This window comes from Microplitis demolitor, chromosome 5, assembly GCF_026212275.2.
Source record: "Microplitis demolitor isolate Queensland-Clemson2020A chromosome 5, iyMicDemo2.1a, whole genome shotgun sequence".
Lineage (NCBI taxonomy): Eukaryota > Metazoa > Arthropoda > Insecta > Hymenoptera > Braconidae > Microplitis > Microplitis demolitor.
Genome location: NC_068549.1, coordinates 13,470,142 through 13,486,953, shown reverse-complemented (window position 1 = coordinate 13,486,953; position 16,812 = coordinate 13,470,142). Strand labels below are relative to the sequence as shown.

At 31.1% G+C, this 16,812-nt stretch overlaps 1 protein-coding gene and 1 long non-coding RNA gene across 4 annotated transcripts; one reads left to right on the top strand and one right to left on the bottom strand.

Annotated features, from left to right (window-relative positions):
* Positions 1 to 533: 533 nt before the first annotated feature.
* On the bottom strand, positions 534 to 4,748 carry LOC128667757 (uncharacterized). Of its 2 annotated transcripts, none has more exons than XR_008403694.1 (3): positions 3,900 to 4,748; positions 2,303 to 2,509; positions 534 to 1,051 (listed from the first exon to the last, which is right to left on the bottom strand). XR_008403694.1 is itself a non-coding variant. In XM_053739096.1 (3 exons), exons 1-3 carry the CDS (start codon positions 2,714 to 2,716, stop codon positions 898 to 900), a joined length of 450 nt encoding a protein of 149 aa, XP_053595071.1. In that variant the 5' UTR covers positions 2,717 to 3,125; the 3' UTR covers positions 534 to 897. The 2 variants fall into 2 exon arrangements, 1 of the variants encoding a protein (XP_053595071.1); XM_053739096.1 differs by lacking the exon at positions 3,900 to 4,748 and adding an exon at positions 2,628 to 3,125.
* A 10,692-nt stretch (positions 4,749 to 15,440) lies between these two features.
* Positions 15,441 to 16,737, top strand: LOC128667776 (uncharacterized). Of its 2 annotated transcripts, none has more exons than XR_008403734.1 (4): positions 15,441 to 15,969; positions 16,050 to 16,156; positions 16,235 to 16,364; positions 16,441 to 16,737. It is a non-coding gene; the product is annotated as an uncharacterized LOC128667776 (long non-coding RNA). The 2 variants fall into 2 exon arrangements; XR_008403733.1 differs by having other exon boundaries at positions 16,436 to 16,736.
* The last annotated feature ends 75 nt before the right edge of the window (positions 16,738 to 16,812 follow it).

Here is a 16,812-nt window from a genome sequence, read left to right as displayed (position 1 = left end):
TTTCCGATACGTTCCGTACTTTTTTTTTATTTTTAACAGTGTCCATATTTGTGTAAATTTGATAAAATAATTCGTAAATAAATAATATGATTAAAATAATAATAAAAACTGTAATAAATTCAATACGAGAGAAAATACAAAAATTATTAAATAAACGGGTGGTCTGTGTAAATAATTTACTGAATTATTTTTTTTTCAATTAGTTGCAAAAGTATGCATTATTTATTGCTTATTTAAATTCGTAAAATCTATTAGTGTGCAACGTTAAAATAATTAATTGATTAATTAATTAGTTGATAAATTAATTAAATTTCGAATTTGATAAAAATAAACTAAAAAGTCTCGCAAGTATGTAAAACATTTATAAGTAAATAAAATATTGTCGAATAATTATTATTATAAATATTAATTATTTTTATAAATTAATTGTTAATTGAAGGAGGAAAAAATACTTGTTTTTTTTTTTTTTAAATTTATTACTTTTTTTTTTTTACTATAAAAAAAATAGAAAACAAATGATGAAAAGTAAAAACTAAGACCGCAATTATATCGATTGTGAATATCGATTACCCCGTGTTCATTAATTAAAAAATAAATCCAACTAATTAAAAAAAATTTGTAACACCGTACCATTAAACTGAAGTGCAATAATTTAATTGTTTATTGACAAAAATTTAATGTGCAATTATTTTATTATCAACTGATTAATTTTTTTTTCTGTAATGATTACTTCAGTAAAATTTTATTAATTAAATAATTAATTTTTCTGCTTCATAATTTATTATTGATGTACATTTAAAAAATTGGAGCAGAGATTTTTCTCAAATCGTTAAAATTTATGATTATATTTATTATTTCTGGTGAATTATTTAAAACTAAAAATTATTCATAGTAAAGTTAATTATAGGCCCACTGTGGCATGTTTAAAAAATCGGCAAACTGTTGTAGATTGCTTGGAATCGGTGGACGAGGTGGTCGGTCACTGCGGCGCCAACTTTCCATAAGCGGCTGCATTTTCCGCCATGTGAATTGTGACGCTGCTTCATGATTTCTATATATAAGAATATATGTTTATTCATCCGATATTAACGTGAATTCAAGTAGATAATGAGAAAATTCGCATTTGGTAGACAGAATAAAGAATAAGTTTAATGAAAAGATAAAAAAATAAATCAAATTTTTAATAATAGAAGACCATACTCGAAAAAAAAACAAAATAGCTAAACTTGATGATACAGCATGGGAATTATAATTGTAGATATACATACATGCATACAAACATATATATATATATATATATATATATATATATATATATATATATATATATATATATATATATAAATATTAGGGTGTGTCATTTTAAGGCTAAATTTTTTTTTTACTAGTATATCAGAAAATCTGGTAGTATAAAGAAAATTAAAAATTGTGCCGCTGGGCTAAAGGTTTGAAGTCCAATAGCGGCTTAGCTCATCAAAAAATTCGATTTCTCATTTAAATAATACGGGAAATTTTTTTTTTAACTTAGAGTATTTTTACGAGATCTTTTTACTTTTTCGGCAAATCTATCAGAATTATCACAAAATATTCTAGGATTTTTTTTGTACAAAATTTTATTTCCTACAAATTATTATCAGTTAAATTTTTTCAAATTCCACATTGTTTTCTAGTTATTTTAATTTTAATATCAAGCTCTTAAAAAAGTAGTGTTCTGATCGATTACAAGAGCTTGATATTGAAATTAAAATAACTAGAAAACAATGCGGAATTTGAAAAAACTGTACTGATAATAATTTTTAGAAAATAAAATCGTCAACAAAAAAGACCTTACAACATTTTATGATAAGTCTGATAGTTTTGCCGGAAAAGTAAAAAGATCTCGAAATTTACTATAACTTGACTTCGAGCTCTAATAACCTTTAGAACAGATGGATCGATCGAAAAATGATAGGACCTTTTTTGTCGAGTGTTCAATTTCTTATAAAAATGTGTATTAGTCAATTCAATCTATTGATTTGTTCACGAGTTAAAAATACTCAAAGTTAAAAACAAAAAATTTCTCGTGTTATTTAAATGATAAATCGAATTTTTTGATGAGCTAAGCCGCTATTAGACTTAAACCCTTTAGACCAGCGGCATAATTTTTTATTTTCTTTATACTTCCAGATTTTCAGGTATAGCAGTAAAAAAAAAATATAGCCTTAAAATGACACAATATATGTAAATATATATATATATATATATATTTATATAAGTGCATGCATGTGTCGAAAAAAAAATCGTAGCTACTGAAAAAACTTACTGCACACTCAAATGGTCAAATATAACTTTCAGGGATCTATAAGGGCGTGCCGTTGCCGCAATAAACAATGCATCTTGAAAGATGCAATATTTCTGCAACTGAGGATTTCTTACATGGTTATGAACGATCGATAAATCAAGTTCATCATTTGTTATTTTTCCCCGAGCAGGACAACCGTGAGCTCGACGTTCATAGCATCTTATATATCTGAAATACACACATAATAAATTTTTTTATAAAAAGTAAACTTTCACGGACAAGAAATTATAGCTGCTACAACAGCAGCTGTAGTTTAGGTTACTACAAATTGGAGTAAAGGAATAACCTTGGAATAACCTGAACCACACGTATAGTAAAATCAGTACTATTTATGTAGTGCCCTTTAGCACATATCGAGTACTCGCTACTACACATGTTTTACTATAATATCATGGATAGAAGAACCATAATTTTTTTTTCTATGTTCTGAAGACGTTACGCAAAGAGACCGGTATTAAATAGAAACAACCAATTTTGTCAATGGTTGGATAATATTTAAATCCTAGGACAATTTTTAACTTCCCGCAATGAAAATTCGGGAAGTTAATGATTTCAGTCCGATTTTCGAAAATTGAGTTTTTATCAAATTTTGACGTTTTTAAGTCCTAAGAAGCTATCCTGATGATTTCCAGATGGATTTCTGCGCGTGTATGTATGTGTTTCAATATCTTAAAACTTTTAAGCAAACCGTCCTATTGAAATGATACAAAGGAATATAAAAGGATTCTACATTTAACAGAAGCCCTATGAATTTAAATTCGATTGGTCAGGTAGATTTTGAGAATGTTTTAAAATAAAATTTTGTATAAAAAATAATTATACAAATATAACTTTCAACCTCTTGATATATAGATCAATTTCAAAATGGAATCAGCTCTTTTATTTATATTTAAATTAAAGATGAAGTTGCATTTAATTATGAGGTGATCAAGAGAGACCAATAAGACTAACAGTTGGAATGATTTTGAACATATTTTAGTACATTTTATTATTATTTATCCGAAAGAAATGGTATAAAATATTATTTTTTTAACTTATCGTCATCAATATCTTTAGAAATAATATAACGGTGACCTTGGCTACTTCGTGTCCAGTAGCCACGAACCACAGTTACAAAATTTCCCGATTCAATAATTAATTATTAATTATAAATATAAATTATAATTATTATATCGCTGGTTCTGAAATGCGGGAAATAGATCTCAGAGAGTAGGTCGACTCGTTTTGACCGGACACGCGGCTGAAATTAAACTTATTCTCTAAGACACTGGTGATGAAAAGTAATTTCTTTGAGACTTAATTTAATTATTATATATAATTAATTTTATTTAACCAAATCCCCAAATATTTACAAATTTCCCCTTTATATAAATTAAATTTCTTCTATGAATAAATAAGTGTCTAGTGACAACAAAATAAATTTATTTACATGTAACGATTTAATGGACATGGGAAATAAATAATAATTATTCACACTAGATTGACGTTGAAGAGAGAGATATAAAAATATAATAATTTTATCATAAATCTTATCTGGATTTTATTGTGTTCGACGTACTGATGGTATTGGACGCCGCTGCATGTTGGACCTTCTCTTCCGGATCCTGGCTGTTGATGTTGGACTTGGTGCTGGATACTCTCACACAAATCACTTAGATAATCAACTTAACAAAATTTGGTTTTATAAACCAGTTTATAGAGAGAGCAAAATAATTTAGAATTTTTACAGTTTTCACAATCGAGCAACGAGTAACGAGGCTGTATGTATCAGCACTTTGACTTGAGTGTCGTTTGAATCGATCGCCTGCACTTGAATCGATTGCCTGCACTTAAATGTCGAGTCGATAGCTTGGACTTGAATGTCGATCCTGATCGAGACGTCTCAGGTCCCAACCTCCGATGACCCCTACCTAATTATGCGCACATGACCGACTTACGGTCACCTGCTGCGCGAAATCATCCCCTGTGGTCTAGCGCTTAACCCAGCCAAACTTAGCAATCAGGCTGTAATATGAGAGACAGAGAAAGACCAAATTCAGACAGAGACAGCGAGAGAGCCGCACTCTCATGTCGTATACCAACGCTGCCCGGTTATAATAATGAACCGATTTTGACGTTCAAGGTGGCATTCAATCCAGTTTCTTAATCATTAACGTTCAAAAACAACTTTAATTGATTAGTTAAACAATTTGAATTTAATTAGAAACAATTTTTCGCAATTCTTTCGATAACGGTTTATTTTGAAATAAATTAACCGATTTTGATGGTTGAGGTGGCACTCGACGTACCTTGTAAATTTTAGAGCTGGATATATTTTGGAATGAATCCATGAAGTACTTTACAAGTTATCCGAAAAAAAACATATTTGAAAATTTTGATTTTTGCAATATCTTCGAACATATCGTACTGATTATGCTCAATTTTTCAAAAATAGTTTGAATTTATGATGCAAGACACTGTTTAATTACAAATTAAAAATGAAAATTTTGAAAAGAAAAGACAAACTTTTTCGCTTAAAAAAAATCACTGCATTGTAACAATTTTTTTGGGAGACGCTAAAAATCTGTTGTCCCGACCCAGACAGGAAAGTACGACGGGCCCAGGCTTGGCTCAGGCTTGGTTCAACTATGTTGAACTCTGGGCCAAGCTTGTAAGCCAGCCTTGTTCCAGCCTTGGTAGAAGTCTGGAATGATAACTGGGTGCCAAGCCTGGTTGCCAGCCCTGACCCATGCTTGCATGCCAGACCTGGCCCAACCTTGGTTGTCAGACCTGACCCATGCTTGGTTGCCAGACTTGGCCCATGCATCGAAAAAACACATAAATTCAATTAAAAAAAAAATTTATTATTATTAAAGTACTAGAGTTTGTGATCATTAACGTTTAAACTATTTAAGTGAAGTAAATAACGTGAAAAAAACTCGGTGAAAATTCTGCTGGGCTCTGGGCGCGAACTGCCGTCCTTCTGATTGCTGGGTTTGAACGCTGGCTACTGGACGAACCTACTAACGTTCAACTGAAACTTTTATATGTTCTACTTGTTCATTTTACTACAACTACTCGGTTTTATGAAATATAAAGAGCAATTTAATCTATATTTTCGATTAAGAAAGAAAAAAATAATTTCGTATTATTTATATTATAATTACATAATTTTTTAAAATAAAATTTATTAAATTTAATTGATTATTTATCAAGAACCCAGCTTAATTATCTTACTCTACCACCATAATTCCCAAGTTAGGGTGACTCTCGGCTTGGCCAAGGCTAGGTTATCTAGTGTTGGCCGATGTTAGGGTAACCATCCAACGGCCGAGGCTAGGTTATTCAATCTTGGCCCATGTTAGGGTGACTCTAGGGTTGGCCAAAGCTAGGGTATTCAGTCTTGGCTCAAGCCTGGGTAATCATTGGAATGGCCAATACTAATTAACCAGTTATGGCCCAGGCATGGGACAGTATAGGTTTGCCAAGACGGGCTTCCCAATAATGTCCCAGGCATGGCCCCGTCGTTCAACTCGGGGGCTTCCTGTATGGGTAAAAGTTATTCATAGCTGGGTCCTAGCTAGGGTCTACCGTGGAAACCCAAAGCTCGGTGAACTAGTTCTGGTTCAAGCTTGGGCCAATATTGAAGAGCTAGAGCAGGGTTACCCATGACTGGGTCTCGTTTGGGGCCAACAGCGGAAAGCCAGCGCTAGGTTGCCCACGACTGGGCCTTAGCTAGGGCCGACACTAGGAAGCCAGAGCTGGGCTTACTAGTTCTGGTTCAATTTCGGGCCAAGAATAGAAAGCCAGCGCTAGGTTGCCCACGACTGGACCTAAGCTAGGGCCGACATTGGGAAGCCAGAGCTGGGCTTACTAGTTCTGGTTTAATCTCGGGCCAAGGATGGAAAGCCAGCGCTAGGTTGCCCACGACTGGACCTAAGCTAGGGCCGACATTGGGAAGCCAGAGCTAGGTTGCCCAGTCCTGGGCCTTAGCTAGGGCCGACACTGGGGAGCCAGAGCTGGGTTACCCAGTCCTGGTCCGTGCTTAGCCCCGTTGTCAGAGCTTGTAAGTTCCTACATGGGCTGTTGATAATCGCCCAAAAATTTCAGATTTTTTTTTATCCTTTAATTTTTTCCAGTAGTGTGTTTAGAAATGCTAATTATGATTTAAAAAAAAAACGATTTCTGAATTATTTATTAAAATAATCCAAATATGAAAGAAACGAATATAAACAATAAGATATTGTTTTTAAGAAAAAATTATTTTTTAAAAATCATTATTTTCTTACGCTAACAATATGGTGAAAAAAAATTTTTCTAAAATATTTAATTAATAAAAAAATTTATAAACAAATGGCATGAAAAAATTTGAAAAGTAATCATATAATGCCTAACAAGTATATGAAATCAGTAATAGCTTAAAGTTTCAAAAAAAATTATTTAACATACATTATTTAGAATTTTAATTTTTTCGTTACTTCAAAAATTAATAATGAATGAAAAAAAAGTAATTTATAAACTTTCATGACGTTATCTTGTTGAGTATGTTTATAAAAAGGGCTTTAAGAAGCAAAAAATTTATAGATTAATTATTTAAAATTTTATACCGCCTTTTATTATAACACAAACCCGTAAAAAAAATGTTAATTAACAATTGAATAACTTTTTGAAAAATGGTGATACAACTTTCATTACCAAAAAATCATATTCTTTGAAGTGTCTAGATGACACCAGAATTTTTTCTGGCCAAAAAGATGGACGGTTAATTTGCTTAACGGTTTTTTGTTTTTAACAATTGTAATTTTCTTGTCCAGAAAAAATCCAAACAATGTTTTCTCTAGAAGCCATTTCGGATCGTTTAAGCCATCAACCATATTTTTAGGAGACCTGTGACTATTTACCGTAGGTTTTCATCTTCTCGACTATACTAACAGTCATACCGTAGACTATACATTAGACACTGTATAGCCATCATACATAGACTATACATACAAATCTTACGACGATTTTCGAAAAATTCGGGAAGTAATTATTTTTACCTCGATTTTCGAAAATCGAGTTTTCATCAGATGTCGAAGTACTGAGGTCCTAGGAAGATATTCTGACTATTTTCAGAATAATGTCCGAGTGCGTGTATGTGTGTGCGCGCGCGCGCGTGTGCGCGCGTGTGTGTGTGTGTGTGTGTGTGTGTGTGTGTGTGTGTGTGTGTGTGTGTGTGTGTGTGTGTGCGTGTGTGTGTAAACTCTTTGTAACTTTTAAAGTAATGAACCGAATTAGATGGTTAAGGTGGCAATCGAAAGAGTTTGTTGGCCGTCAACTTTCCTAAAAATTTCAGATCATTTGATCAAGTAGACTCGAAAATATTGGCGAATTACGAAAAAAAAAAAAATTTATTTTAGTTTTTTAGTGATTTCTCAGAAACGACTGTAACGATCGACTTCAAAATCTACTCAGCTCTAGAATTCGATAAAATGCGTCGATTGCCACCTTAACCATCAAAATCGGTTAATTCGTTCGCGAGATATCGCGGGAAAAAGAAATGCTAAAAAACGGTTTTTTTTTTTCAAAAACAATGGCATACGAAAGTATTTTCGAGCTCGAAGAGCTCAAAAATGTGTTTACAATAATGATTTCGAGCTCAAGGAGCTCGAAAACACCGGGAAGTTTTGGGGCTGGCCCGCAGGGTCAACCGATAGACAGATTTTTTTTCTCGCCTTATGAACGTTTTTTGCCAGTTAGGATACCCCTCCGCAACGCCCCATAAGGAACTTCGTTCCCAAAATAAATCCAAAACTATAAAAGAGATCACCAGATATGAATAGGGGAGGGTGGGGCAGAGCGGCCCTCCTAAGCCAATTATTACTTTTTGTGGTTTTTAACTATCAGATCACTTTTGTCTTATTTCGAACAAATTTATGGACATTTTGCCGAAATTCTGGAAAAAATTTTTTTTTTTGTGGGACAGAGCTGCCCCCTCCAAAAAATGATAAAAAGTTTTTTTTTTTTTTTTTTTTTTTTTTTTTTTTAAATTGTTTTCATCATTAAGGATGTATTTCTTTCTCTTAACAACTATGTTTGGTTTCATATAACTCAAAAAAAATTATTTAAGTTGTGATAAATCGTTCCCCCTCGATTAGCTTAATTATTAATTATTATTTAATAAAAAAAAAAAAAAAAGAACAATTCTATATTTCTTATTTGTAATTATTTTGAACCCTATAGAAACGTGTTTTTTGATTTTTTAAATTACAGATCATTTCGTATTATTTAAAAAATTTTATCAATTAAAATATAAATTATTATTTTCGAATATTTTTAGAGGCCAAATTTGCCCCAGTTATAGAGAATCATCCGAAAAATGGATTAACATATTAAATTTTTTTTAACTTGACGATAAAAATTTGAAAGAATTATTTTTTCAGAATCTTCGGCTGGTCCATTTTGCCCTAGGTGTAATAGGTAGAGCTAAAAATGCGGAAATATATCGGATTTATAGTAATTAGACAAAAAAAAAAATTTTTTTATGATCAAAATTTTAGGGGGGCCGCTCTGCACCGCCCACCTCTACGCAAAAATTTTAAAAATAATCTTGAGCTACGAATATAATTCAAACTTTATTTTTACTGAACAGACGGATTTCTCCTATATTGGAACGTCCTGGCATTCTTATTGTTAATTAATAAGTTCTAAAAATTATTTTTTTGTATTTGAACCATTGAAAATATACCTCTCAGAATTTTGAGAAACATTTGGTTATAATAAATATTTGAAACAAAAAGATCTGTGAAATATTCACAAGAGAGCAGCACCGACCGACGTATCCTCGTATGAATTTTAAAAAACAGTGTTAAATGTATTATCAAGTTACCATTCCAAATTTACTTTATCGGCAACAACCGACAATCGTAGCGGTCGGTAAAATTTTTGAAAATAGCAACAAAGTATACCTGGGCTGAAAATATAGAGTTGTTAAGCATTACGGACACAAACATACAAGGTCTACAAAAACTGCGGGGACGTAATATATTGGCAGCATTTAGTTGAAGGCTTAAAGTTACTGTGTAGTTAAATCAAATTAGCTGCCGGTTACATTGATATTACTTATAACAAGTACCCAATAAGCTTGACACTCAATACGCAAATCACATAAATATGTTGCGTTAAAATATCTATGTATTTATAAGTGAGAGATGATTTTTTTATAAGCTCTCTAAGTTACACGGTCATGAATAATACAAGACTCATCATAATGTAGGTGTATAGTATAAGAGATGATAAAAATCATAGTTCTTAAATCTATAAGAGATTTAATACATTGGTGCTGAAATTATAATGGTTCTCAAGTCAAATGCAGTAAAATATGCCAGTGTCCAAACTTAAAAGACTAAAAAAACCTCTATCTCAAATAGTCATTGAATTCTAAATACATCTGAAATAAATATCAAAGAAATTTAACGTTATAGGGAATATGTAACTACTGACATTTATTGACACAGCACTTAACTACCATTGTTGATAATTTAATGGTAACCGTAATTATAAAGCTGCTAAGCATTACGGACACAAACATACAAGGTCTACAAAAACTGCGGGGACGTAATATATTGGCAGCATTTAGTTGAAGGCTTAAAGCTACTGTGGAGTTAAATCGAACTAGCTGCCAATTGCATTGATATTACTTATGACAAGTACATAATTAGCTTGACACTTAATACATAAGTCACTTAAATATGTTGCGTTATAATATCTATGTATTTATAAGTGAGAGATGATTTTCTATAAGTTTTCTAAGTTACACGGTCATGAATAATACAAGACTCATCATAATGTAGGTGTATAGTATAAGAGATGATAAAAATCATAGGTCTTAAATCTATAAGAGATTTAATACGTTGGTGCTGAAATTATAGTGGTTCTAAAGTCAAATGCATTGAAATATGGCAGTGTCTAAATTTGAAAGACTAAAAAAACCTCTATCTCAAACAATCATTGGAATCAAATACATGCGCCATAAATATCAACCGCTTCGTAGCTCTATAGGGAACAAACAGCAACTGACGTTCAGTAGCACTGTAGATAACTAGCTTTTAGGACAATTCGATGGCACCCCCCCAAGGCTCCAAGCTGGGTCCATTATTATTTGTAATATATGTTACGTCCTGGTAGATGTTTTGGCGCTGGCGTAGTTGAGCGGTCGATTTAAATTGGACGTAATGAAAACTTACATATAATTATAAATAATAATTAAGTATGGGTTGAACAGCCACCATTTGGTGGTTGCAATAAACTGGTTGTTTGATTATATATATTATTTCATATATCTAAATCCGATTTATTCAATTATAAGGGTATAATTTTGAGTGATGTGAAAATATACAGTTGAATTAATTTATTAATTGTTAGTGTACTCTTAACAATAACTTTGAGAGGGTGTAGTAGAGGAGACCGTGGGAGATCGACCTTCACCCATCGGATAACCAGATGAGACATATTTTTTATCAAATATAATTTATTAACAAACATGCCTATGATGGCTTGGCTATCAAAAAGTGTTCATGGCTATTTTTAATTAAATTAATTTTAATCAATTTCTTTTCATCACCTTCACACTTTTGATAACCTAATGAATTTCATTTCAACTGATAGTTTTTAATACACAGAATATGCCTTCGTAGGCTTGTCTATTTATTTCTGTGCATGGCTACCTGCCAAGCAGATGTAAACAGGTAAGTCAATATAGGAAACTGTAGTGTTCTGATAACCAATCGAAATTGGTATCATAAGTAAGATATTTTAATTACAAAACTAATCGTATAGGCTTGTCTGCAAAAAATCGTTCATGAAATATTATTGTCAAGCTATAAAATTTTAAAATTGGAGCTATTTGATAGGTGCGAGAGAGAAAGTAGAGCGGCCGAGGTCCGTGAAGTAGAACAAGACACAACATAGTAGCTGCACGCTACCTGACCGTTGAATGTGTCCGAGTGCGCATGCTCATGTACATGTGAGTGACAGAGACAGTATTTATTTATCACAGTCGACAGTAATTTTAAACTCTAATTTATTATAACTCTAATTTAATTATTTTAGAAATACTTACGGCTGTAAAATAATGAAAAATAAATTATTAAATATATCAATAATAAAAAAAATTAATTCTATTAAATTTTTTTTCATTTTGCAGCTAAATTATAAAATTTTAAAATTATAAAAAAATTTATATTCTTTATTTAAAATATATTATAGAGAATAATCTATATTATTAAGAGAATAAGGAAGATTTGTCTTGTTCTACTACACGGACCTCGGCCGCTCTACTTTCTCTCTCGCACCTATCAAATAGCTCCAATTTTAAAATTTTATAGCCTGACAATAATATTTCATGAACGATTTTTTGCAGACAAGCCTATACGATTAGTTTTGTAATTAAAATATCTTACTTATGATACCAATTTCGATTGGTTATCAGAACACTACAGTTTCCTATATTGACTTACCTGTTTACATCTGCATGGCAGGTAGCCATGCACAGAAATAAATAGACAAGCCTACGAAGGCATATTCTGTGTATTAAAAACTATCAGTTGAAATGAAATTCATTAGGTTATCAAAAGTGTGAAGGTGATGAAAAGAAATTGATTAAAATTAATTTAATTAAAAATAGCCATGAACACTTTTTGATAGCCAAGCCATCATAGGCATGTTTGTTAATAAATTATATTTGATAAAAAATATGTCTCATCTGGTTATCCGATGGGTGAAGGTCGATCTCCCACCGGCTCTTAGACTACACGCATCGATTCATATGGAGGGGTCATTCGAGATAACGCATGTTCTCGAAAGATCCATTGTAATATTTATTGAAAATACTTAATTCTCACGATCTCTCCGCTTTTGTTACGAAGAAATGAGTCACTTATCTAGATACAAAAGTTATCTTAAACAAAATAGATGTTTGTGCAGCTGCACGTCTCGAAGATTTACTCGAGGCGTCAGCGTTTATTTGTACATATCAAATATTAAGAGAAAAATAACTTTATCAATATGTTTCAAATATTCTAAATAATATTATATTATTATTATATTATATTATTTTATATAATTAATGAAATACTACGGAAATTACTTGGTTATCGATATTCGATATAATTAGTTAGATTTCAGGTCGGTAATTAGAGAAGTAAATGCCCACGTCATCTGACGTATAGGCTGGGACGTAACATATATATAAATGAAGTGATTAGCTTAATAAAACAGGGTATCGAGTGCAGACTTTTTGCGGATGACATGAAATTGTATTTTTGTAGCAAAGATGAAAAGGAAATTGAATACAAAATAAATAAGGGTTTGGTAATACTTGCATTATGGCTTCAGGAATATCAGCTGAAAATAAATATAAAAAAAACTGTATTTATGTTATTACATAATGTGAGAAAAAAGTATAAAATGGGCAATTGTACACAGAAAAAAGGTTGACGGCCCAAGATAATTTTTGCCTTCATTTTTTTATTCTTGGGCTGAGTAATTGGGTTTTTTTAATCCAAGAACATTTTCTTCGACTAATATTATAAAAAAATTGTATCCAGAATAATTCAATTTAAATAATCTTGTTTTAAGAATATTTATTTTAAGTCAAATTTATTTTGTTTCTAACCAAGTAAAAAAAACTATCAAAACAAGATACTTTTCTGTCTTGGTTGGTGAGTATAGTAAATTGTCACAATATATATCAACATCTCAAACCAAGAACTTTTTTTGCGTTCAGAAGAACATTTACTCTCAGTTTGAGAAAACTACATTATCGACTCAAGACAACGGTCTATTGGAATGAGAAAATTTTAATTTTGATTTAAATAAATTATAATCTTGACTTAATAAAATAATTTTCCTTGAATCATGCAAATATTTACTTAACGGAAGACATAAAATTCTCCCATAGATGATTTTTTTTTTTTTGACTTAAAAAAAACGTAGTAACAAGTCAAGAGAGTAAATGACTCTACTTAAAAAATATATCAACCTATATTTTTTAGTGAATCTAACCTAATATAAATATTGTCAAGCAGGAAAGTGTATCCGTATATTCAGAACACCACAATACAGCAGTAGAGAGGATAAGGAATAAACTTTCTCGATTAAATGGCTTATGAACGAATTGAGAAAAATAAATTGTTTGCTCATGGTAGGAATCGAACCCAGACCGATTCGGCATCACGTGAGAGCTTTACCAGTTATGCTACCCGACCATTTCCTGAACGCTCGTTCACTTTACCCACATCCAGTTAGCACACTGTACAATGTAGAGTCTAAACTACCTCCACTTTAGTATAGTACAGTTAGCTTTCCCAAGAGAATTTTTGCGTTGAGCCGTGAGCGCAGAGTTGCTGTTGGTTCGAACGTCTACGCTTACTTGCCGCAACACAACAAATACTTAAGCCAAGATATTTCTTACCATTGAATCGAGTACTTTCAATTCTTGACTCGAGTCACAAATCATCTCGATTCAAAATAAATTATTCTTCAAGAAAGAATATTTTACTTTTCGGACAATTGATTATATATCGGGGTAAAATATTTATTTTTCTCACTTTAAGAAAATATTTATTACTTCAAGAAACATGTATTATATCGGTTGAATAAAAAAAATCTTATGCCAAGATGACTAAATTTAAGAAAATTTTGTTCTTGAACCAAGAAAATTTTCGTTTTCATTCAAAATTGCAAAAAACATTCGTGCTGCAAGAAAAAATTTCTTGCGCCAAGATATTCTTTTTTTCTGTGTAAGGTTAAGACTAATAATGAAAGTATTATTGAAGTGAAACAGACCAAATATTTAGGTATAATAATAGACAATAATCTAACATTTAATAATCACTTAATCGAAACGGAAAAAAAAATCGCAAAAAAAACTCAATGTAATTTATCCATTGAAGAAATCGGTAAGTTGTTGGACAAAAAATACCATCTATAAATTGGTAATTGGTCCCCACTTTGATTATTGCGTTAGCTTGATGATGAATTATAATCGACAACAAGTAACACTATACTACAACGAATACAGAATAGAGCAATGCGAATAGTTTTAGGGGTTAATAAAGATACAAATATAAAAAAGATGCTTGAAGCTTTAGGGTGGATGAGCGTTAAACAGATAATGGTATATAGATCTTGTATATTAATTAAAAAGATGTTATTGGGAATGACACCACCTTGTTTAAAAATAAGCTGGTTTTGGTTGGTGATAAACACGATCATAATAAGAGGCAGAGAAATGAATTATAGGTTCGGCACACCAGAACTCACTCTGCCGAGAGAAGTCTCGTGTACCGAGGATTTGAATGGTACAATGGTTTTCCTAACTGTATCAGGAGCGAAAACAGGATGAAAATTTTTAAGATAGATTTAAAAAATTATATTAAAGATCATTATTTTTAAATTTAAGTCATTACATTGTACAGTATATTATAAATAGCATTAAGCTAATAAATAAAGAAATTATTATTATTATTATTAGTCTTGTTCTTTTTGGTTTTGTAATGATTATTATTATAATTCAATTTTTAATTAGACTGAAACTGCGTTTGCAAGTATTCGCGATTTACGGATCGTAATGTGCATATGCGTCAACATATTTAATGACTAATAATTAAATATTTTCTCTCACTTCCAGGCGAAAAGCGTCAACTTTCGTCCCGCTGTGCAAAGCGAAGTTGCCGCTTTCCGCCTCCGTCGAGGAGAAACATATATACTATTCGGGAAGTAAATAAGAAAGTTTCAGATCACATATTTGTTGACCTCGGCTTCACCTCGGTAACAATTACATGTGATCTGAGACATTTCTTCCTTTACTTCCCTGGGTGGGTAATTTACTATTAAAATGCGAAAAGCAGTATGGTAGCCGTTAGGTTAAGACCGATATTTTATAATTTTTTATAAAAAAAAAAACGAACCACGAACAAGGAATAATTTTGAGCGAACAATTAAGAACTAACGACGAACAAACGATTAGTTAAAAAAAAATATAAAAAATTAATTACTGACCGTCAACTAAAGCTAGCCGATAGAGCTATGAAGCAGTTGATATTTATGTCGGATGTATACGAATATAGGTACAATCGCCATCATTAATGCCTGGGGAAGAAATTTGGAAGTTGCAACCACTCTGTATGTTGTCATAGTTAAGGCGGAAAATATCCGTTAGCGACAGTGGAAGCATAGAGGAGTGTGAACTTAGGCTAAGTGAAAGGAAATATATTTAAAGTGGTTAATAGTTCAATGACATATGTAAACAAACATAAGGGTTAGTAAATAAATATTAATTTTTAATTGTTTATATAAAAAACAATGTTGTGCTTTGTGAAAAACTGTTTATTAAAGTATGGAGCTTTAATTGATGGATTAAAATAAATAAAACGTTATTAAAAGTAGTAATTGTGATTTAAAAATTTCGGATCTGTAGCGTGCAGTGTTAAACGTGAAATATTAATTAAAAGTTGAATAAAATTAAGTGATTTCAATAAAGAGTATATACAATCACAGACTTTAGGTTAAATGTGCATTAGTCTGAGGAAAAGTTCAATTGGAGCACTTGCTAGTACTCTAGCTAAGTATACTATTTACGGATACTACTGATTATAAGATGTTATAAGGTAATGAATTTATTTATTAAAAATGTAAATAAGATGAATAAATAAAAAGTAGATTTTAATAAATATTATGAATTATACAGGTAGCTAGGACGAATTCTAGGACAAATTCACTAAGATGAAATTGAAGTTTTTGGTGGACTCTGGCTGAGGATACTATTTTTACAGAGACTGCTGGTTATAAAGTATTGTAAGTTAATAATTCCACTTACTAAAAATTAGATGAAACCAATTGAAAAAAAAAAAAATCAATAATTATTTATAACAGTACTAGTTATGGTGATTATTATCTGGGCAAATCTGCTCGAGGCTGATTGGATGTTAAATTGGAGCATTACGTTGGATCCCGGCTGAGGACTTTCTCTTCATTGCGAGTACTGGCCATTAATTTATGGATGGTAATAATTTTATTGATTTAAAAATTCGCTAAAGTTAATGAACAATTAATATTAATAAATTTATTATTTAGTACAGGCTACTTAAAAAATTTCCCAATGAAATTTTTATGGATTTGATGAAGAATTTAATTGAAATACTCCAAAAGACTACGACTCAGGATTTTGTTCGATTTTCTCTGTTGGTAATCGTACATATCTCCATTATGATTTCATTTTCCAATATTCTAATTAAACAAATTCTGTGAATTCGTATTAAAAAAAAAAAAAAACAAAAACAAATATAAATCAATTCGTACCTTTAGTAACAATGAAGAATTTGTCCCTTGTTAATAAAAAAAAAGTACATCAAAAATAAATACACTTCTTACTTACTAATGTTCAAAAATTTTATTATTCTATATATGTATGTATTTTAATTTATATAATTAAAAAAGTAATTAATTATTCT